We start from the raw sequence: 24,057 nt of genomic DNA on the forward strand, positions 1-24,057 counted from the left end.
ATGTGACCCCCCCCCCCCCCCTTACAATAAAAAAAAAGGATCTGGTATTTTAAAGTGATTTTTATTTTTTAATCAGGAAGGATGTTTTGCTTCATGACATAGCGAAATTAATAGAAAGATTGTGCTAATATAATACGATGACCGGTGAGGAGCAGATCCTAACTTCAAGGCAGTCTACAGATAAAAACAGTGGGGAAACAAATTCCTGCACTAAATTGCACCCTGTGTTAAAAAGCCACCGGCATGCAGGACTAAAAGAGTTCTTTACCGCAATACTGCTTTTTTATATGGCAACCCCTTCAGCACATTTTAAAGGACAATGCACTGAAAATGCATTGGCAAAGCTGATAGACTAAACATTTACGCTGGGAACAGAGAATAGTTTCCTGCCAGAGTTTTATTCTAAATGTGATTAAGCTGAAGATACTGAGTACTGAAGCGTAGATTAGAACAGTGTGTCAGAGTACACTGTCTCATGGCACTGATTGATTGTCTTTTTTGATGAAGTGAAATCGAAACATCTGACTAGTCTGACTTCATCTGCTTCCGTTCTTTGATCTGCAGGCCCGCGTTGAGGAACTCGAGGAAGAACTGGAGGCTGAGAGAGGCATGAGAGTGAAGGTAACTTCAAGCTATATTTCTGGAATAAAAGTGTGTTACATGTGGATTTATATCTCTTATCTGACTTTTTATGTTCTGTTCATGAGAGCTTTTATATACTGTATTAAATAGAAAGCACTGTTTTAGGACCATAAACATTTATTTATTTATTTATTTATTTATTCATCCATTTTCATTTGTTTAATGATAATTGTCTTGCTCAGATTTTCTGCCAATGACTGATACATCATTACACCATGAACCTTGCCAACAAAGCTGCATACTATTAAATAGAAAAGTAAAACAGGAGTAAGGATTAAGTGTTAAACTCTCAACCAACTGATGAAAGATGGCATCTGCTGTCTAAAGCTCATAATCCTTAGCAGACCCGAGGCTGCTTACTGAGGACAGGTGTGGTGATCCACCAAACAGTCCATGAGTTTGGTCTGCGCTCGCACATCGGGTTAGTGAGTGTGTGTTGGCATCCTGGTGAGAATGGAGAGGGCGGAGAGTGCTCCTGTGGTTAAGCTTAAATGATTTGCACCTGGAATAATACAGCTGAAATGTTTTCAATCGGGATGGAGCAACCTCGTTCACCTAGATCTCCCCAAGAGCTTTCTGAGTGATACGCAAGCTTAAGCCATGCTGAGGTTTAGCTAAAGGAATGATGAACGATGAACTGAAGGAAGATCTGTTTCATCATCTTTCGATTACAATTTTAGTTTATTTTAAAGACTGTGACAAAGTTTTAACCCTTTATTTGACACTTATTTAAATACTTTGAAATTCAAAATGTCAAGACTGTTTTCCAAAACGTTTTTATTTAATATCAATATATTGTAATAATTATATTAATACAATGTTATGTTATATATAATACCTTTTTCCAATAAGTATATAAATATATATTTTTTATGTATATTTAAAAAAAAACAGATTAGATTAAGGCTTAGTGGTTAGCACCTTGTACCACCAGGTTCTGGGTTTGATTCCCACCTCGGGTCTGTGTACCTGTAGGTTGCATGTTCTCCCTGTGCTGGGTGAGTTTCCTCTGGGGATTCCGGTTTCCTAACACAGTCCAAGACATGCAGATTAGGCTAATTGGTGTTCCCAAATTGCCTGGAGTGTGTGAATGAGTGTGTGCATGCCCTGAGATAGAATGGCATCCTGTCCAGGGTGTACACCTGGGATAGGCTCCAGGCCCAATGTTGCCCGGTATAAAGGATAAAATGCGATGAGTGAGCGAGAAAGAGAGTTAAAGGCACATGTATTTAAACATAAAAATGTGCAAATATATATATATATATATATATATATATATATATATATGTTTTTATTACTTTTTATTATAATATGAAATACTGATACTAAATAAGGGTTCAAGCTGCTAAAGGAGCTCTGTCGTTCCACTTTTATCATTTATGACCCAATTCAAAAACTTGACTGCATGAAAATCTAATATATTATTCAAATGAGTTAAATAAACAGTTAAAATATGTAAAATATACATTTTATTTAAGAACATTCTTGCACTGTATACATCTGATAAAGAAACCCGATAAAGAAATATTTTCACCCATGCAAGTGGGATATGATGTCTACCATAGGTACTTGAAGACATGCCTCTGGGCTCCGTCTCCACGCTGGGTGGCATTCTTAATAGAGCGCCGCTCTTCTGTTCACTGAGCCTAAGCCAGAGTGGAGTGTGAAGAGTCATGCACAGACATGTACACCTTTATCTCTGTGGGCTCCACAGAAACCTTCTCACTCTCTTACACATATCAGACACACACAGTCCTCCTATTGTTCTCATCTTTTTTCTTTATTGATAGAATCCAATGCCATTCTAGTCCAGAGGTAATCTGCAGACAAAATATAAACTCAATGTATTGTTCTCTATTACATGCCTGTTTCTGATGTTAAACACACCTACTACCTCTTTAATTTAGATTTAAGTACATCACGGCCCTCTTGACATGTATTAGGTGATGAGTGAGAAACAGTTTGACGGAAAAGCAAACTGAAGCTAGTGTTGACGCACTGAATTGCTGCCAGTGCTAGTGACAGGAGCACCGCATTCTAGAAGGTCAAAGGACATGTTGTTGACCTCGCCCAGGCTTGCAAAATGAAGCCCCTTCTGGGTGTCAAATGAAACTCAGCCAGACTGTTTTCACTTTATCACCATCAGTCAAAGAATCAAAAGGTCATGCAGGTCACACCAGCCAACATTCAACAAGTTTACGGCTCTCCTAAATCTCCACACACGCAGAAACCGCTTAGCAATCTACTTTGACTGCTCCAATAAACCGATGGCTATTATTTTCTATTAGTTCCACATTATTCATGATTTTCATCACAGATTCTTTTATCTTATATTGAGATGAGGGAACACTGTCTGCACAAGAAAAAAAAATGCTTTCATGTCCTGAAGAACAATAGCAAGAATGTTTCTTTTGTTCAGTTAGTGACTGTCTGTCTCAGAAGGATGAAACTGGTTTATGCTTTTTAATTATAACATTTTCTTATGATCTGAAAATCTTTATATGAGGCTTTGATTTGATCTGAGAAGATTTTGTCCCAAATTTTAAAGCAATGACGTAGAAGAGTATTGCATACCATGGCAACAGAAACCAGGGAGGGGGAGCTCAGCAGATCATAAGCACACCTCGGATTATGGAAAAATTTTTAGATTGGACACAATTCCTTCAAAATCTTAATGGGAAATGCAAATGACAGCAGTGGATTTATGCAAAAAATGCCTTAATTGATTCCTTGTTGATTTTTTTTACCAACATGACTAGGCAAAATATAAACAACAATATTGGGGGTTCGGACTAAAATGATTTCTTATGCATTTGTTTCTATAAATTGTGACTAACATTTCCAATTTTCAGTATCTCACTTAAAGTAAATATTAATTATGCTTTCATAATTCATGATTATCCTTATTATCCCTGCTTTAGTTTATGCAGAATTATTCCCACTGCTATAGTTCCAGTAAATACTGGTATAAGGCCAATAGATAACACTGGATTTGATGGACTCCTACTGAGGGTATTTGTAACACATTGATAAGCTTTGAATAAAAAGCTTTTTTTGTAAAGCAATGCTGGGGGATGTCTGAAAGGTGTATGTATGCCAAAACTTTTAGGGTGCCAAAAAGAATAACACAATTATGTGCATGGGTTAGCTGGTTTAACATTACCTTAATTAAATACTGTCATTCTTTTATTCTTATCAAGCATGTTGTTATATTTTACTATTTATTTATGATACTATAAAAGTTATATAAAATAAATAATGTTTAAATGACTTTAAACATTGAAGGTTAAACTTTATAGAAGGTTTCTAAAAGCTTAATGAATGTGCTGTTAATAAGGCTAAAACAGTTATGTAATAAAAAAGCTACTTTTATGTTGACTCATAAAAAGATTTCACAGATCCTTCAGTATTTTTATTAAACATTTATGCATTGCTTATCAATGTATTATGATGGCTTCTTATGGATGGCTAGTTATGTTTAATATTTTCTCCTTCATTTTCACATGCAATATCCAAGTAAAAGGAAAACAAAGCATTTGCTGTGTTGAGAAGTTAATCTGGAAGTAAGCATGAAAGTGGTAATTTTACAGCTTTGAGTAAACAGTGTAAGAGAACTGACATCGCCACATCTGTCACCAGGGGCACTTATGCTGTGGATCATCTCTGTCATAACAATCTCCTCCTTTTAAAACAAGAGTGTGTGCACATGTGTGTATCGTTTTATATTCGGAGGTTTGTATCTGCTGACTGAGTGTATATCTGGACTCTCAGGTAGAGAAGCAGCGTGCTGACCTGACCCGAGAACTGGAAGATCTGACAGACCGTCTAGAGGAGGCAGGAGGTGTCACAGCCTCCCAGGTGCACTTACAGTACAGTCAATGCAGTAATACGGGAAATAAGTTATAATAGGTAATAATTTATAATAAGTAATTGCTGACCTGATCACTCACTTGATCTGCTGTAGATGGAGATGAATAAGAAGCGTGAGTTGGAGCTGCAGCGACTGAGGCGTGAGCTGGAGGAGTCCTCGGCTCAGGCTGAAACAATGGCGGCGGCTCTGAGGAAGAGGCACGGAGATGCCCTGGCTGAGATGAGTGAGCAGTGTGAGGGCCTGCAGAGGACTCGCGCCAAACTAGAGAAGGAGAAGCAGAACCTACTGCTGGAGGTGGATGACCTGGCAGCTTCATTAGACACCATGCAAAAGGCCAAGGTCGGAAACATAGATCACCTAAACCAAGGATCTCTTATGAGTTTTTTTTTCCCTGGGATGTAAATGTTCTAAAGTTAGTAGGAGGGTAGAAACTTCTTCTATACATATAATAAAACTGTAAAGATGTCGTGTCTGTACTTTGAAGATATTTGCGAAAAAAGTATTTGGGGGAATGTAAGATGAGTAATAGAACACATCAAGATGTTTTTTGGGAATTTTTGTCTGTCTTTTTGTCTGTTTTGTTTTGTTTGCACTCATCACATCAAAACTTCTAAACTAATTTTATTGCGGTTTCCATGGAGCTTGAGGTAACATATAGGCATATCATCGCAATCGTTCCACAGGAAGAGAAGATATGCTAATTTGAAATTTAATTGGAAAACCCCCCTTATAGCATAAAAGATTTACCTTGAAAAAAATCATAACTTCGTCCCAAAAATCAACAGATGCCGTTGTGCATTTTTAAATACGTGTTCATGAGTGTGCAATTGAAATCTACGTAATAAACATACATCTCACACCTTTATTATGGTAAAACAAAGCATTACAATTTTTTTACTTTTTTTTTTAATGCGCTTATAAGTGTGCAATTAAATTCCACACCAACTAATTTGTAGACGCATCTAGTATATAAATAAAATAAATAAATAAATAAACAATATATAGTTCTAAAAATGTATAAATATGGCCCTTGCATTACTACCCTTTAAAAACAATGCAGTTCAGTACAGTTCTGCTTCCTACCTTACTGTATTTTGATGACTTGAAGCCAGGGTTGCACAGTCCAGACAGGAGTTACTGGTAGCTCGTCTCAACCAGGCCTCCAAGTAACCGACAGGATTAACAACAGGATTTGAAATTATTAATCCAAATTGTTAACAATAACAGACAATAACAAACAGTTTTTTGGCAGGGACGTCACTTTTTGGCTTTTGGCAGGAAAGTCATTGTTGTAGTTTCTATGAACAGCTCAAGAGAACTTCTCCATGTTTGCTTTCTTTGGAATAGCAATGCTAGTTTCACGGATCAGGCAAACGCGTTTCAAAATAGGACATGCAAAAAAGTCTTACTCTCATTCTGTATGGAAGTGGAAGGTTTTTAGCTTCTTACTAGGCACTCATTTGGATATCCTTTGTTTGTTGTGTACTGATCCGGTAGGCTATAGGCCGCTGGGAGTTTTACATTAGCCCGCCTTGCATTGTGGGGTTAATAAAGTTCACAGCAACAGCAGATTGACCTGTTTTTATGTCAATTAAGTCACAGATGTATTGGCACCCCTGAAGTATTATTAACACTTGTGTGTGATTTGATTTAGTTGTAGCTCCTAACGAACCCCAGTCTATGTAACTACTACAGTAACTATTACTAAAAATGTACACAGTTGGATTAAGCCTATGATTAAGCCTAAGCCTGCTTAATAAAGTTAAAACTAATTACAATCTGTGCCTTTTCTTATTAAAAAAGACTGTAATCCACCCTGCTTATATATAAGGTCAGCAGGGTTCTTTGTGTGATCTCAGCCTCTCATTAGCTCGGTGTGGCATGAGGAGCTAAAGCATCTCTGGTGAGGCAGCGTGAGGGAATTCCACTCGTTTTGATCAAAGCTAACACTGACCTCCATGTTCATATGCAATCCCAGGCGTCCACTGACACACAGCTGAAGAAACTGGAGGAATTGCTGTGTGAAGCTAACTCGAGGAATGAAGACCTACAGAAAGCACTCACTGAGGTCACTGGGGCCAAGAACAGACTGATCGGTAGGCGAGATCTTTCGTGAAAAAACAGATACATTTAAATACAGTTAAAAAGCTGATCCAGATGAACTAGAGCAAGATAAAAGATTAACAGGAATATATGAGGTTTTTTTTTTGTCTTAATAAAATCTTTTCCAGGTGATGTACATACCGTGCTCCTATCCTTAAGATCTTTTTTTAAATATATGAAACAGTAACAAGATCTTTTTTTTTTGTCCTGTAGCTGATAATAATGAGCTAAGCAGGCAGGTGGAGGAGACGGAGACAAAACTCAGCCAGACGAGCCGCTCCAAAGGTCTGATGATGGCACAGCATGAGGAGCTCAAGAAACAGTGTGATGAAGAGGTCAAGGTGTGTTCTTTTAATCAGACTGGAACAGGGATAGAATCTGAATATGATGTACTGTACAGTTAATGAGCTTAGACGTGTACATATTTAAAGACTGTTTGCTTGTCAGTAATATTTCTGGTTATTTCAGGTCCTTAATGCCAGTTATTTTAAAAAAATGCATTGCTGTCCAAAAGCATTTATTCTGGCTGTTACTTTGTGATTTTGGACTTATATTTGTGTAATACTTATCAATTAATAAATAGCATTAAAGAGACTTGGAATCATTTTGATTTATGATAAAAGTGTGTTTTTTTTGTTTAAAATATGACAGGTTTGTAATCGTTTTTGTAGATTGAAAAAGATTAAAAACAAAAGCAATGTACTGTAGCATAACTCAATAAACAGTATAACTCCTGTTACAGTAATAAAACACAATAAACACACATATTAAAAGATTGTGTGCATTTCTATTTGTGTGTCTGTGGACAGAGTAAAGCGGCACTGTGCAGCAGTTTGGCAGCAGCGCGACAGGACTGTGACTCGCTGAAGGAGCAGTTGGAGGAAGAACAGGAAAGCAAACTGGAGCTGCAGCGCCTCGTCTCCAAGCTCAACAGTGATGTCACGCTCTGGAGGAGCCGTCACGAGGCCGACTCTATCCAGCACAGCGATGAACTAGAGGAAGCCAAGTACATATCCCACAAATACACACACACTACAAATACACACCCTTTATGACACTATGCATGTTTACTTCAAAGGAAATTTTATCTTTAATGATTTATTATTTTTTTATTATAATACTATAGGGCATATGGGTGAATTCTTAATTTGGATTGATAAGTGATTAATTTGCTCATTCATATCATCGTTTCTATAGTAACAACTTACATAGGGACACTGTGAAATTTTCTGTAAGGAGATGTTTATTAAGAAAGTTTTGTAGGAAGGTTCCATGTGCTCAAAAATAGAAGAAGTCTTTAAAGGTTAGGTTGGGAAAGGGAGGGTTAGCTGAAGAATTATATCTAACAGTCCTCCTATGAGGATCATATACAAAGATGAGTTTGGGAGAAAATGTCATGTCCTTATATAAGGACATTAGTGTCTTAAGAGATTAAGAACCTTCAACATTTACTCACTCATCATCGTCTATCCTGCTTTATCCTATATTCAGGATCCTATCCCAGCAGACTAAGGGCACAAGGCAGGGTACACCCTGTATGGGTTGCCAATCCATTGCAGGGCCCACACACACTCACACACTTGCTACAGGCAATTGGGAACACCAGTTAGCCTTATCTGTAGGTCTTTAGACCAAGGGAGGAAACCTGCCAATCACAGGGAGAACATGCACACAAGGCGTGAATCGAACCCGGACCCTGGAGGTGCAGGGCGACGATGCTAACTACTAAGCCACCGTGCCGCCGTTAGCCATTTAGTATAATTCTAAAAAGTATGCAGTAGAAAAATCAAAACTTTGGGTGGTAACAGGTAAATTTGCCTTGTGTGAGGTTACATCACACTGTCAAGTCCCAAATGTCTTTCCCTTTAACAGCACGCCATGTAATTTATTCCTAGCATACTGAAACATCCCCCACAATAATGATGTTCCACCCAACTTTACCTATTAGTACCAAGGAGAAATAAAAGCATAAAATGAAAAAAATATGTTTTAAATATCAATATAAAACAAAACCAGTATTTCCTGTCATGTTTCCTCTGTATCTCAGTTTTTAAGCTGCACTTATACTCAACCTTCCAATAGGTTTCCCCAGTCACATGTTTTATTTTATAATGCGTTTTTTATAATTATATTGTAATATCCATCACTAAATAGTTAACAAAACATTAGGGTTAAAATGAATGATCTCAGAATATACAAGACAAAGTTTAGGATCGTTATAACCAGCAGCATGTCATGACAAGGGGGTGAAAACAATAAACCTAATCCAGTTTTAAAAAATAAAATAAAATAAATAAAAGCTTCTTTGGAACTAGTCGAACCAGATACAAGCCTGAGCTTTGGTCAGACATGTCTAACATATATAAAATACTGTGCAAAGCCCTTGAGTCACCCCTTCATATTGCTTTCAAAGAGCCAGACCTTCTTGTACTTATTAATGTAACCATGAGGTATAGTTCTTCAGGTTTAATAAAAGACTTGTGTTTATTTGCAGTCCTGTTATTGTCCCTGACCAGTTTCAGAGGAATTGTTTTTGTCAGTGAATCATTCAAGAATAAAAATCATCCAACATAATGGATGAATCAGTGAGTAACAGGTGCAGATGATGAGAGATGATCAGGCCGGTGATTAGTATACTGGTGATGCTGAATGTTGAATGGTTGGAATAGATGAGAGGGGAAATGAGCTTGTTGCTGATGTTGTTACATAAACCACCACATTTTGAATTGTATCTTTAGGCACTTTTTAACCTGTTGCATTAAAATGTTTGCTATCTTTTCCTGAGTTTAATCTACCCTATTTAATTTTATTTAATATGAAGAAATGAGTGGTGGTGCTAGATATTTGTGCAGTACTAACTATACTGTATGTAATGTTTTCTGCATGCAGGAAAAAGCTGCAGGTACGCCTGCAAGAGGCTGAGGAGGCTGTTGAGGCCACGCAGGCCAAATGCTCCAGTCTGGAAAAAACCAAGCAGAGACTTCAGACAGAGGTGGAGGAGCTCTGTTTAGACCTGGAAAAGGTAAAGAAGCACTTCTCCAACATCATTCTTAAGTCTGTTGTAAATGCTAGAATGATTATGTTAGATAGATCATAAGCTATAAAATAATGGAGAAACTGGTACATTTGGTTGAATGTCAGTCTTCTCTCATGTTGTTTTTATAAACCTAATCCTAGTTGTGTTCTGCACTCCACCAAGTCCTTTGTTCTGTATATATTTAGTAACATACTGTAAAAATCCCTGTCACTTGTGGAGTTGTTACAGAACATTGATGCAAGATACTCCTTTGCAAATTCTAAATAAACATCTTCTCACATAAAAGAATTATAATATTAACCATTTTTAATCAATTTTGACTTGGAAAATGAGCAAGTCTTGGTTTACGAGTACCAAGTATCATGTATCACGCATGCGCTTCTTATTTTAAGGCAGAGCGTCACGTGATCACAACTGTTTTTCTCCCTCTTGCGCTGAGGAATTGTGGGTAATCGTCTCCCCTGCTGGGTCTTAGTGCGCGTACTTTTTTTTTTAAAGGTTAAGTGTAGGTTAATTTGTTTTATTTTTACTATATCTATATATTTTTTAGGGCTGTAGAACAAATGATTTGAGTTTCCGTTATTTCTTTTGGCGAAATTTGTGTTTTAAAATACGAGCCCACTTTCGGAACGAATTATGCTCGTAATCCAAGGTTCCACTGTATTTAGTTAGTTAGTATTAGGATGTGGTGAACCTTCAATGAGTTTTTTTTTACTTGGTTCAAAGCAATTTTTGATTTATTTAGGTTTTTTTACAGGCATATTACACATCGTTTTACATTGTTATATGTATAGAATATACATATGTATAATCTGATGCACCGATCAGACCAGAGCAGTACCCCGGAGGCAGAGTACCTAAATAATACTAAGTATAAAAATGTTGTAATGTCATGGCTGATCGGTTTCAATGAACAATCGAATTCTGAAGTCAGCAATATAAATTAAATTGAATCATGACCAGAGTGTGGTGTCCCACCCCTTAAAATTTCACTATATGTTTTGCGCTATAATATCACAGGCAAACAATGCTGCGGCGGTGCTGGATAAGAAGCAGCGAATGCTGGACAAGCAGCTGGGAGACTGGAGGCAGAAGTGTGAAGAGCTGATGGTTGAGGTTGAAAGCTGTCAGAAAGAGAGCAGACAGCATGCCGCTGAGCTCTTTAAGCTCAAAACAGCCCATGAGGAGTCTGTGGAGCAGAGCGAGGCTCTACGCAGGGAGAACAAGGCCTTCCAAGGTAACATATACAGCCTTTTAAATTGATAAAATGCCAACACATGTACTGCGTAAAATTTGCTGGAGTATCATGTTTCTTATGTACATTGCATTCGTTTGTTTTAATTTAATCACAATCAGTCAGCCGAAACAGTATGTGACAGCCTGTGTCAATACAAACATGACTCACTTAACCCACACATACATTCATTACTTTGTAACTTCTTTGGTTATTATGAGGGATTACTGTAGGACCACACAATGCCAACGTTAATCTTTGCTTTTTCATGATTGAGGTTGTAAGAGAAGCTGTTATTAGTTGTACAGAATGTATCCAGTATGAGAAACCTGCTGACTCAATAAGATTCCTCAGGCGGAGGTGGTGTATCTTGAAAAACCTTGACCGTATTTTCACACAAACACTGCCACAGTTTATCTTCCACTTTCAGTGTTTATGACACTGAATCTAAAGGCTGTTGCTCGTGTGCTGTAACTCTGTGCTAAAATTATGTTATTTCAGAAGAAATTGCTGATCTTGCTGACCAACTTTCGGATGGAGGGAAGAGTGTTCATGAGCTCCAGAAAATGAAAAAGAAGATCGAGATGGAAAAAGAAGAATTGCAGGCTTCACTGGAGGAGTCTGAGGCAGCATTAGAGGTACATACGCAATGGAAAAATAACCAGTGCTTGCTAAAAGATCAGTTATGAAGACAGTTTGAAATGGGGTCAAATGGGTCATTTAGAAGCATCACTATCTGACAAGTCAAACCGGTTTTGATGGATGATGAGGTCTGACAAGTTTATATAAGCAAACTACTCCACCCTTGGGATGCACTCAATTCATAAGACTTTGGCAGTGGTGATTCTAACCCAGCGCCTGAAGAGACCTAAGCTTAATTTCAGCACATTATGACTGCTCGGCCATGCTTTCCAGTATATAGCATAAACGGATTAGATGATGATAATGTCTAGTTACGGAAACACTATTGTTAAGTAGTCAGATCACCCTGATTAACACACAAATTATCAGGTCATCATCTATCCTTTTTTATGAATGAATAACCTTAGAATTTAGAATAAGCTTTAGAATTTCTAAGAGAGACTTAAATTCATGATGGGAGCAGTGGGATTTGAACCCACACTTCCAAAGAGAATGAAGGGTAAAGCCACCACCTTAGACCTTTCACTACACTTCCTATGAGAAGAGCAAGTTTAGCAGCTTAAGTCCGGAATCCCAAATAAGCAAAATAAAGAAATAAATATCGGTAAATAGATTTAGGTTCATTGGGAGGGTCAAATTTCTCTCTGGGCCAAGTCAGGCAAATAAAACACAAACATCAGAATCGTCCTTTAGAATAAATCCAAGATAGAAATAGGGACATTCTGATGTGGTGCACCACAAATTCAGGTCTGGTTCATTATCAGTATACTGATCATTTCAGAATAGAATGATTATTAATTTCTTTAAATATTTGTCATAATTATATGTCAAATTCGTAGAATTATGAATTAATGCTTTCATCAACAAATTAACAACAACACCATAGTGCAAAAATCACCATTAGGATTAAAAGTGCACTTAAACATTCACCCACTAAAAGACTTTGTATAGTTACAATGCAAAAAAGTGTTACCTCTTTTGCCCATTTTTAATGGTTTTTAAGGTTTTAAATAATTAGGGAAATGATTTATATTGAAAAAAGAAGGAAAACAACAAGAAGGAATGGCATCCTCTAACCTAACCGAATGTGCACCATGAACATGTTAAAATCCTCCTCACCAGAACAGATAGATTAAAATTTAAGCTTATTTTTCTTTATTATTGTATTGTATTGTTACAGTTTATGATTTGATGATTTATATTCTTTAAAAACCTTTTGCGAGGTTGTTTAAGTGCTTTGAAAAGTGTCCATAAATACAATAAAAAAATGCATAAATAGACTGCATGATTTAGCCCAAGAGCAGAAAAATTCATAAATAAATTAATGAATAAAAGTGTTCAACTGTACTCATCATTCCTCTTCATAAAGTACAGTGTAAGTACTTTAACCAGTGTACAGTAATAGTGCAGGTGGTATCAGCAGATTCAGCAGGTCTGACTAGCTGATGAATATTTAGTGAGGTTCAGTTACACTGTATCTTGGATTAACAGCAGTGCGGTAAACAGAATGTCACCAAATGTAAACGCTGAAACAGAAATACGTCTGATCAGGACTTAAATTTCATTTCATTCGTTTTAAAGCTTCTTAAAACGCGACTTGGCAGCGGTGGGATTCGAACCCACGCCTCCAGAGAGACTGGAGCCTAAATCCAGCGCCTTAGACCGCTCGGCCACGCTACCACTGCGATCTCTGGGCGAGTTGCTGCTCTTAAAGGCGGTAAAGTCAACAAATTATTAATAATGTTTATATTGTTAATAGCTAAACATTACTTGGTAAAAAAAAAAAAAAAAAATCTGAACTGTCCGACTGCATGCATTGTACCGTAACTTCTAAGATCGCGGCGTCGACGCAAGGAATAACGCTAAGGCAATACTTTAAAAATGTGTTTAAAAGCATTGTTTTTGGCAGCGGTGGGATTCGAACCCACGCCTCCAGAGAGACTGGAGCCTAAATCCAGCGCCTTAGACCGCTCGGCCACGCTACCTGTGTTTCGCGAAGGCTTGAGAGAAGGTATCGGTATATGTGGTGGCATTTACGCGTCTTTGACGAAAATTTTCGGTGCAATAGTTGACACAATAATTAACATATTTATTTACAATATATATTTATTTTAAACAATTAGTTTTACATCACAAACCCCTGCAATGAACTACACAATGACAATAAAGTTAAATGTAATCTAATTGAGTCTAATCTAATCTAAAATAAAAGTGTCCTCCAGGAAATATTACATGCCAGTTCTTCATTAATGGTCTCAATAGCTGTCACATGACTGAGGCTTATTATAATAGTAATACAAATATTAGTATATTTGATCATAATAAAGATATACATTTATGCTGTAATATAATATTTGATAGCGATTATGTAGAGCGGCAGGAAGTATTTAGCGCAAAAGGCCTGAATGCATACTGTAACCACATTGATCAGCCATAATATTATGACCACCCATGTAATATTGAGGAGGTACCCTCTTTGCCACCAAAACAGTAACGATCTGTAATTTGCAATCTCCAGTTTGATCTACACTAGTGCTTCTATTGGCTCGGACTACACAGGCCAACCTTGATTCCCCATGTGCATCATCAGCCTTGGCCACCCATGACCCTGATGCCAGTTCTCTGGTTTGTCCACAAAAGCTGCAGTTTTGGAGTTGCTTTGACCCAGTCCTCTAGCCATCACAATTTAGCCCTTGTAACAGAAGCTACATTTTTAATATCTTTTTACAATAGCGCCTGGAAGTGGGTGGGATACAGAGAGACTGGAGCCTAAATCCAGTCCGCTCGGCCACGCTACCTGTGGTTCGCGAAGGTTTGACAGAAGGTATCGGTGTAGCAGTGTAGTTCGAAAATTTTTGGTGCGCCAATGATTGATTGTTAGCAGGTAGCGTGGCCGAGCGGTCTAAGGCGCTGGATTAAGGCTCCAGTCTCTTCGGGGGCGTGGGTTCGAATCCCACCGCTGCCAGCTAGTGGTTTTTAATCTATGCCTTCAAGGCATTACCTTATACTGTGCAATAGCTGACCACATGCTTTAATATTGCTTTTTAACAAGCTGAGATATGCAAAAAACAGATTAAGATTCAAATACTTGTCATATGTACATTACAGCACAGTGAAATATTTTTTGCATATCCCAGTTGGGTTCAGAGCACAGAGTTAGGGGCCTTGCTCGAAATCTCAACAGTTGTAGCTTGATCTCCCTAACGATTAAAGGTGTTTGGTGCAATCATTCTGAACCAGACATATTCCAGTGTTCTACGTCTATAAACTTGTAATATTGCAGATAGTTTATATGGACATGAAATTAAAACCACTAGCTGGCAGCGGTGGGATTCGAACCCACGCCCCCGAAGGGACTGGAGCCTTAATCCAGCGCCTTAGACCGCTCGGCCACGCTACCTGATGTTAAATGCACATGATGCCATAAGATTTCCCCTAAATAAAACTTATTATTAAGCTGTAAAATATAATTAATAACAGTAACGATCTGTAATTTGCAATCTCCAGTTTGATCTACACTAGTGCTTCTATTGGCTCGGTTTGTCCACAAAAGCTGCAGTTTTGGAGTTGCTTTGACCCAGTCCTCTAGCCATCACAATTTAACCCTTGTAACAGAAGCTACAATTTTAATATCTCTTTACAATAGCGCCTGGAAGTGGGTGGGATACATTATCCCAAGGGAACTGTCCTTAAAGTTGATTTGTTCCAAACAGTTAAAATGGGAAAGGATTTGAGTGACTTTGACAAGAGCCAAATTGTAATCACTAGAGGACTGGGTCACAGCAGTCGTGTTGTATGTGCCTGGACTGCTGGGGTCAGGACATAACAAATGTGAGCCATGGAAGGAAAACTGGTTAACTGGTGACAGGGTCATGGGTGGCCAAAACTTACTAATGCTCATGGGGAGCGAAGGCTGGCTCTTATAGTCTGATCGAATAGAAGAGCAAGTGTAGATCAAATTGATGAAAATGTTAATGCTGGTTATAATAGAAAGGTGTCGGAACACAGTGCATCACTCTTATGGTGGAAAAGGTGGGGACCTACTCAATATTGGACAGGTTATCATAATGTTATGCCTGATCTGTGACTGCTAACTGGAAACACATCTCAAATCCTACATTTGACTTTGCAGGCAGAGGAGACTAAAGTACTTCGGTTGCAGCTGGAACTTTCTCAAGTCAAAGCAGACACAGAGCGCAGACTGCAGGAGAAGGAAGAGGAGATGGAGGCTGCCAGGTATGCATATTATTGTTATAAATAGCATTAGGATTAAAAATCCTAACATAGTGTGTCTAATAATTAATAATTGTATCTTTCATGCTTTCATAATTTTTCATCTTTCATGCCTTTAAAAAAACACACAAGTAAGTAACTCTCTTCCTCATCTTTCAAGCTTTCTCCTGCTGGTGCTACACTACTTAGGACAGTTATAAAGAGTGGACCAACTTAAGGTGATATTTCTATATTTAGGAAACTCCATCAGAGGGCGTTAGAGTCTCTCCAGGCCAGTTTAGATGTTGAGGTGAAGGGACGGACAGAAGGAGCACGTCTGAAGAAGAAGATGGAGAGCGATATAAATGAGCTGGAGTTACAGGTGGACCTGCTGAACAAGAACAACACAGAGCTGATGAAGACTGTTAAGAAGATGCAACAGCAGATCAAGGTTCAAAACAGTTTTTTTTTTTCACTTCACATTCCTCTGCGTGTGTGCAATGTACGATGTGGCCTAATGTCTGGGCCCTGTGAAAACTATCTTTGGTTCCATGATTAATCATAAATCATTGACCGTTTCCACTCCAAAGGGTTCTTCGCAACAAAATGATGGAATCTTGTAGATCAGCCAAACTTAAAATGAGTTTTTTTTTCTTTTTTCTGCTTGCACCACTATGTGAAAATGAATAAAGTTAGGCATGGTACCTCTTTTGGGCACCAGATGAAAAATCTGAATTAAATCTGCTGTGTTGATCATTTTGTTAGCCTTGTCGTCCACAAAGTTTAGGGTTGGGCATCTCCTCATGCTTGTTGGGATTTCTCTAGGGTCTCCAGTTTCTCCTCAGTAGTTTACTGCTTTTTAACAAGCTGAAATATGCAAAAAGCAGATTAAGATTCAAATACTTGTCATATGTACATTACAGCACAGTGAAATACTTTTTGCATATCCCAGTTGGGTTCAGAGCACAGAGTTAGGGGCCTTGCTCGACTTTAGGTCCTTTATTAAAGCATCGTCCACCACGATTTCTACGTCTATAAACTTGTAATATTGCAGATAGTCTATATCAGTGGTTCTCAAAGTGTGGGGAATACAGACATGACAGGTGGGGCGCAATGAACGGGAGGAAATTAGTGGAAAATAATAGAAAAGTACCTATTCTAATTCATGCTTTTCTTAATTGATTTATTTAATCTTTATTTTCTTTATCGGACACTCGAAACTAAATAATGACACACAAAGAAATGGATCATAAATACAAGTAAATTAAAATAACATCAGAGAAAAAGTGGAACCATAGTCCAACAATAACGGTTTAACGTCGGCACGTTATTTGCAGAGGAACTATATATAAGGAAACATTCGGTATTATATATGTCATTTCATTTATTCCAATGTGTATGCTGATGTTTCTGTATTTTATCAGGCAGTACTAGTCTGGCATTTCTAGTTTCCAGTGTGGTAACAAAGTTGCTTTTTGATCCTTCAGGCGCTGAACAGAAGGGAAGATCAATATCGTTCTACGCTTTTTGTTGCTGTGCGGCATTTTGCGATGATCCCTAAATCATTCGTTGCGCCGTAGAGAATAATGGTGTTTATGCTTTTAAACATGTATAATTTAAGGCGGATGTAGCTTAAAGACGATATAGAGAGGAAATATATCTGGGTATCTTATTAGTTTATTTACGCAGCTATTGAATTCGGAGATGCGAATATCAAACTAACTTTACCGCGGACACAAACAGGTGTTATGCGCTAAAATGCCCCCCTGCCACGGATTGCAAAAAAATTACAGGAAATGATTTTATTATAAAATAAGCAATATAAAAATATACATGTTGAATATGAAAGAAATATATAATTTATATATTTCCCCCCTATACAACCTTTTTTTTATATTGCTTACTTTAAATTCATTTGTTATAATTTGTAATTTGTAAACCATAAACCTATGAATTTAGATGGGCAATCTGCGGGGGGGGGGGGGGTGGGGCATTTTAGATCATAACACAGTAGCGTACTGTATGTAGTGAGCATAAAAACATCAATGGATACATTTGTTACATGGACCACAAAAAAGCAGGTGATACAGCACTATCAGCCTAATCAACCAAAAATCCAGCCGAAAGGAAAACATGATGAAGCCTACTGTATGTTGCACTTGGATTCATGGTGGGGATGGTGGGGGCAGAGGAGAGACCCGTGTGTGTTTTGTATCTTAAACCGCTGGCAGCAGACAGCATGAGACAAAGTAGGAAGACACTTAGAGACAACATACCCCACTCACGTTAATAAGCCACTCGACTTCTTTGAAAGTAAGCTCTAGGTAAGTGACAAAGTAAGCCTGTTATAACAATTGCACGTGTATTTTATCTGTTTTGAACTTGGTGTTATTTGATCTTACTGGTTTAGAAATTGATTTTTCAATAAATAGTAAACTTGGCCGTTTTCGTTATCATTTTGTTGACAAGTGGGGCTTGAAAATTCGCCCACCCCCTTAAGTGGGGAATGACAGAAAATGTTTGAGAACCACTGGTCTATATGGACATGAAATTAAAACCACTAGCTGGCAGCGGTGGGATTCGAACCCACGCCCCCGAAGAGACTGGAGCCTTAATCCAGCGCCTTAGACCGCTCGGCCACGCTACCTGATGTTCACCAGACATGATGCCATAAGTTTTGAAGCTGTAAAATATAATGAATTTTATTTCTTTATTCTGATCAAATGTTATATTCCTATTATAAGAGGCCTTAGTCACATGACAGCATTAGTAAACATTAATAAAATACATGATATAAAATGCATTTTTGCCACATTGAATTTGATCTGATCTGTCTAAACAAAAAATAAATAAATCTGGACATAGTTATACTATGATTAACATATTTATTTACAATATATATTTAATTGTCAATTTGTTTTACATCAATAAAGTTAAATGTAATCTAATTGAGTCTAATCTAATCTAAAATAAAAAGTGCCCCCCAAGAAATATTATATGGCAGTTCTTCATTAATGGTCCCAATAGCTGTCACATGACTGGGGCTTATTATAATAGTAATACAAATAATAGTATATTTGATCATAATAAAGATATACATTTATGCTGTAATATAATATTTGATAGTGATTATGTAGAGCGGCAGGCTGATTGGTGTTGCCTATAGTATTCGAGTAGATTCAGGCGCATCACCAATGGATCTTAGCCAACACTGGATGATGGTGATGGTTTAAGATAAATAGTCAGACAGAACTATGGTATGAAGCATAGGAAGGTCCTAAATAGTTGCACCTGACTAAAATAACATGACACACTGAAAGGCAAAATTGTTTATCTGTCTGGAAATGTACATACCTTTCTCTCAGGCTTTCCAGATAGATAAACAATTTTGGCCTTGGTGGGTCAGTGGTTATGGCTCTGGGTTGCTTATCAGAAGGTTTAGATCAAGCCTAGGCACCATCTAGCTATTCAAAAAGGAAGTTTTCTTTTTTAATTGATTGACTAAATTACAGCAAAACTCCTGCGCATGTGCAAGAACAATGAATTTATATTTAAATCACATTGAACACATTGAACGCTGCACAGTGACATGACCTGGCGGTCTTTATGTTCTCCTTCAGGACCTGCAGGTTCAGCTGGAAGAAGAAACAAGGATACAAGAGGAACTGAGAGAGGAGCATTCACTGCTGGAGCGACGCTGCGCTCTGCTGGTCAGTGAAGGAGAGGAGAACCGCACTGCTCTGGAGGCAACCGAGAGAGCTCGCAAAACATTGGAGACTGAACTCCAAGAGGCCACGGAGAAATACAACGACATCAACAACCAGGTGAAGCCACGAAACCAAACAATCTAAAAATACCTTGAAAATCTTTAGCAAAAAACACTAAAACTGTAGTAAATAGTGAATGAATTCATTACACATTCATCCTTCTACCTTAAGAACGTAGTGTAACTGTTTCCCTCATGACCTGTCGATGCAGTTACAGTCAGCCTGCAGTGGGAAGCGGAAACTGGAGGTGGATCTTCAGCAGGTCACCCAGGAGCATGAGGAGCTGCAGAATGAACTGAGAGGAGCTAGTGATAAGATTAAGAAAGCTGTATGTGAGGTAGGGTGGACTTTAAGGACAAAATGATCTCCTCCTCCCCAACTGTACTTTATTGAAGTTGTGGAAATAATAAATTTGCTACAATTATGAAATTAAAAGACAAGGCCTATCAGTAGGACATTTCATTCCCTATATATTTAAAAGTACAGAATGATTAAGCTTCCAGGAGATCGTCATCAACTCACAGTCTCTGTCTTTTTTTTTTCCCTGTGCAGACTGCCAGAGTTGCTGAGGAGCTGCGGGTGGAGCAGGAGCACAGTATGCACATGGAGCGTGTCAAGAAGGGCTTGGAGTCTCAGCTAAAAGATATGACGGTCAGACTGGATGAGGCCGAGCAGCTTGCAATGAAAGGAGGAAAAAAGATTATTCAGAAGCTGGAAGGCAGGGTAAACCCCAGAGATTTACACTGCTTCCATATAAAGTGCTCTTCACTGGAGTGTAAACACACACACGTTTTATTCACCTCTCGGCAGCCTCATGTCTCAGTGTCTAGTTCTGTGCTATTGTTTTTTTGTTGTTGTTGTTTTTTGGCAATCAAATAACATCTAATCTGCATATCTGAATAAAGTCTTCTTTATTGTCTTTGTCCTGCAGGTGAAGGAGTTGGAGCTGGATTTGGAAACAGAGCAGAAGAAGAACTCAGAGACGGTGAAGACACTGCGAAAGAATGAACGCCGCCTCAAGGAGCTCCTGTTCCAGTCTGAGGAGGACCAGAAGAACCAGCAAAGAATGCAGGAGTTGCTGGAACGCCTGCAGATCAAAATGAAAACCTATAAGAGACAAGTGGAGGAGGCGGTATGAAGAAAATCACACAGAAACTACAGGGCTAAGTTTAAACATTTGGTTATATCAAATGGTACAAAAATCATAGATGTTTCGTGCCATAACTCAAGTCATGTTCTGGTGATGGGACATTGCTCAGGAACGTTTCCCTGACGCTTCCTACAGCTAACCTTCTGCAATGGCCATTTGCTCCCCATGCATTTTTCCATCTTTTCATCCAGAGCCAGAAGCTTGCTTTTTTAGAAGCTTGCTTTTTCTTTATATTATTGCCCAGAACTAAAGTTCTTGAGAAGGCGTGTTGCTGTGGCTACACCAAGGCCTTTAGCTCCCACCTCCACTGAGTAGAGCCGTATACTCCATTCACCTTCCCTGCACTTGGCAACCAGGTCAGCGTAATTAGTCTGATTCCCTTCACAGTCTGACTCCAACTCTTCCTCCCATGGCACCGTGAGCTCGACCAGAATTGCACACTTCTCAGACATTGACCACAAAACCATGTCTGGCCACAGTGCCAAATATCAGTTATAAGCTACTAAATCTAAATGGAATTACATTCCCAAATATTTTGTGTCAAATTAATGCTGTTGTCATAAACGCAGTGGTATGATTTGACCCAAAGAATCAATTGTGGTCAGTTGGGCATGAGAAAGCTGTCTGGGTGTTTTAAGTTCTGAAAATTAAGCCTAGGCAGCACAATAAATTCAACCCACAGCTCATATTTTAATAAATGATAAATGTGATCATTAACTAGAGCTAAAATAGAGAAATTTAAAGATAAATGCCTCTGCATTCTCTACCTCCACGTTGATAGCTTGAACACAGAGGTGTAGAAGCACTTATCATATGACACAACAGAAAAAAGGACATTAAAAGAAAAGATATACAATCTACCCATATTTGACCTACAATAACCTTTGGGTGCGTTTATTGTTGTGGCTAATCAGGGCATCTTCAATCTGTGCTTTATTTTGTGCTCGGATTTTTTCACTTGCAGCCTTGATAAATGAGGCTCAGTGTACCTTTATATCTAAGACATTCAGCAGTTTATTGATGTGCTCTTGCAGGAAGAGCAAGCCAACATGAACCTGGCCAAGTACAGAAAGACCGTACATGAGCTGGACGATGCAGAGGAGCGGGCCGACATAGCCGAATCTGCTCTCACTAAGATCAGGACCAAGAATAGGGGCAGCTTTGGGAAGGGCTACTCATCAGTAAGTCTGGCCTGTATTCTGTTTTTTGTATTCTGAAAAAACAAAACAAAAAAAAAACATACTGTTTATTTTATCAGATTGAACTGTTCTGACTTCCTGTTGTTAAATTTTGTTACAGGGTTACAGCACTCCATACGCAGGGGTGGTAAGATCCCCGAGCTCTGTGGGGTCTGAAGGCAGAGGCGAGAAGATCCTGACCGATGATGACGAATCAGTCAGTTCTCTCATCCCGACTTATCTCAATTCCCTGAAAAAACTCATGATCGACTAAGAAACCTTTTGACATCTGCTCTATATTCTCAGTATTATCCTTTTTTACTTATACAGTGTGGGCTGTAAATAATTGGTCAGGGACAAATTGTTTTGGCTGTTTTGGCTGCATGCACTTGCACACTGGATCTGAAATAAATCACCAACATGATCATAATAAAGTGAACTCCGGGTCTATTGCCTGAATCATAGGGGAATCATTTGGTCAGCTACTGTACTGTATGTGCACTATCAGTTCATACTCAATGTTTTGCTGTTTTTCTGAACATGAAGACCAAAGAAACAGGAGATCATGAATCTATACTGTTAGAATAACATAAATAAAAAATAAAAAAAATCAGACAAAGCCAAAGCAAGAATATTGCATGACTGTTCAATTATTCCACTATTTTACTAGGGGCGTTCAAGTCAAACTGGGACTTTTGGCTGTGCAGAATGACAGAATGCAGTTATGAGAGTAAAACAAACTTTATTTCTCTATAAAAACTCCTCTGCTGCCCATGCAAAGCATTTCACTGGTGCTTGATAGTTTCTCACATCTGATACACTGACCTGCCAGGAACTTTTATTTTCAAAATATATTGAAATGGCTTAAAGCGAGGTCTGGGGATGTGGCAAAAAATACCCAGCCAAGTTCCTGTAATGTGAAAGCAGTGCAGTGCATTGTATGGTTTGTCATGCTTTGGTGATCAAACCAGGCCATTTATTATCTTATAGGAAAGGTCCATTAACACTATTACACGATTAATGTGGCAGAAAATTTTATGGAGAGATAAAGAATATGTTTAATGTCATAATTGTCTTCTGTTATTCTGCACAATCAAAAGTCTCGGTTTGACTTGAACGTTACCAAAACTTTGTTTGAAATGCCAGTAATGTTTTTTTTAAAACTAACATAAATGTTAGGAATGATCAAAAGTAAATATTTGATTAATTACATTATTATTATTATTATTATTAACTTTTTAAAAGTCAAGATAAACTGAGCAAGTATTGAAAGACATATCATTTATAAACAGGAAGGAGTGCTCTTTGGGAAGTTTACTTACATTCCAGTCTTATAAGTATGCAAGTTTTCGAACAATCTCTAATGTCCCGAAATAAATTGTTTACCAAGTAATTTTTTAAAAAGAAATGTACCCATGTATTATTATTATTATTATTATTATTAATACTGTATTTTTAATCCTTTATAAAAGTAAAGAAAATACAATAAAAATAGAAATGAAAATGAATTACTGCATTGTTTTTATGACCAGTTTGTACTGTATTTTTGAAGAATCAACTCGAATACACTTTATTTCACATATTAAAGGGGGAGAAAATCAATCAAGGGTATTTTATTCTTCATTTACAATCACCTACATACATATTGTGGTAAACATCTAAACAAAAAAAAATATACATCAGCAATCACAGAAATCCTTTTTAGACTTTTAGAAACTGAGAAACGAAAAAGAGTTCTCTTTCAGACAATAAACATGAAACCTGTGTTATTATTTTCAATACAATATTTGGTATAAAAAACTAGCAAAGTGCAAAATAATTTCTATATATTATCTGTACCTCTTTTATTTCTACATATTTCTTACATGTCTGGATGTTTGGAACCGGTCCACAAAAATGGACGTTAAAAAATAAGCGTTAAAAAAAAATCTCAAAAAGATCAGAAGTTAAGTAAGAAGCAAGTGTTTTGTGAAACTGTTCCTTGTTAGTCATTAAGAACAAGAATAATGGGGGCAGTGTTGGTGCAGAGGTTATTAAGTAAAATCCCTGGACTGCCAGAGGGCCAGTGTTTGGCTTTTGTAAGTCACTGTGTGATGTGCCAAGTCAATACATTAGATTTACGTATTATTTACAAGCTATATTTACAAGCTCTTAAGCCATTATGTAGTATAACGTACTGTATAGCTAGAGGTATGCGATTACAGTCAAAACTCTTTATGTG

At 37.8% G+C, this 24,057-nt stretch overlaps 1 protein-coding gene and 5 non-coding genes across 7 annotated transcripts in view; 2 read left to right on the forward strand and 4 right to left on the reverse strand.

The window, feature by feature from the left end:
• The window catches only part of LOC128541367 (myosin-16), a 47,753-nt gene extending 24,154 nt beyond the window's left edge, over positions 1 to 23,599 (forward strand). For both annotated transcript variants that reach the window (XM_053511748.1, XM_053511747.1), the window contains exons 7-23: positions 565 to 621; positions 4,414 to 4,500; positions 4,607 to 4,852; positions 6,492 to 6,609; positions 6,830 to 6,957; positions 7,426 to 7,622; positions 9,506 to 9,638; positions 10,674 to 10,890; positions 11,389 to 11,525; positions 15,662 to 15,765; positions 16,000 to 16,192; positions 19,362 to 19,565; positions 19,720 to 19,845; positions 20,061 to 20,231; positions 20,440 to 20,640; positions 21,693 to 21,839; positions 21,958 to 23,599. In XM_053511748.1, coding sequence (XP_053367723.1) covers positions 565 to 621; positions 4,414 to 4,500; positions 4,607 to 4,852; positions 6,492 to 6,609; positions 6,830 to 6,957; positions 7,426 to 7,622; positions 9,506 to 9,638; positions 10,674 to 10,890; positions 11,389 to 11,525; positions 15,662 to 15,765; positions 16,000 to 16,192; positions 19,362 to 19,565; positions 19,720 to 19,845; positions 20,061 to 20,231; positions 20,440 to 20,640; positions 21,693 to 21,839; positions 21,958 to 22,110 — 2,619 coding nt within the window. In that variant the 3' untranslated portion in view covers positions 22,111 to 23,599. The remainder of the gene's footprint in view (positions 1 to 564; positions 622 to 4,413; positions 4,501 to 4,606; positions 4,853 to 6,491; positions 6,610 to 6,829; positions 6,958 to 7,425; positions 7,623 to 9,505; positions 9,639 to 10,673; positions 10,891 to 11,388; positions 11,526 to 15,661; positions 15,766 to 15,999; positions 16,193 to 19,361; positions 19,566 to 19,719; positions 19,846 to 20,060; positions 20,232 to 20,439; positions 20,641 to 21,692; positions 21,840 to 21,957) is intronic.
• On the reverse strand, positions 13,128 to 13,209 carry trnal-uag (transfer RNA leucine (anticodon UAG)). The gene has a single exon. It is a non-coding gene; the product is annotated as a tRNA-Leu (tRNA).
• trnal-uag (transfer RNA leucine (anticodon UAG)) lies at positions 13,433 to 13,514 on the reverse strand. The gene has a single exon. It is a non-coding gene; the product is annotated as a tRNA-Leu (tRNA).
• Positions 14,413 to 14,494, forward strand: trnal-aag (transfer RNA leucine (anticodon AAG)). The gene has a single exon. It is a non-coding gene; the product is annotated as a tRNA-Leu (tRNA).
• On the reverse strand, positions 14,848 to 14,929 carry trnal-aag (transfer RNA leucine (anticodon AAG)). Its single transcript has one exon. It is a non-coding gene; the product is annotated as a tRNA-Leu (tRNA).
• trnal-aag (transfer RNA leucine (anticodon AAG)) lies at positions 18,307 to 18,388 on the reverse strand. Its single transcript has one exon. It is a non-coding gene; the product is annotated as a tRNA-Leu (tRNA).
• Positions 23,600 to 24,057: the final 458 nt, after the last annotated feature.

Source organism: Clarias gariepinus, chromosome 14, assembly GCF_024256425.1.
Source record: "Clarias gariepinus isolate MV-2021 ecotype Netherlands chromosome 14, CGAR_prim_01v2, whole genome shotgun sequence".
Classification (NCBI taxonomy): Eukaryota; Metazoa; Chordata; class Actinopteri; order Siluriformes; family Clariidae; genus Clarias; species Clarias gariepinus.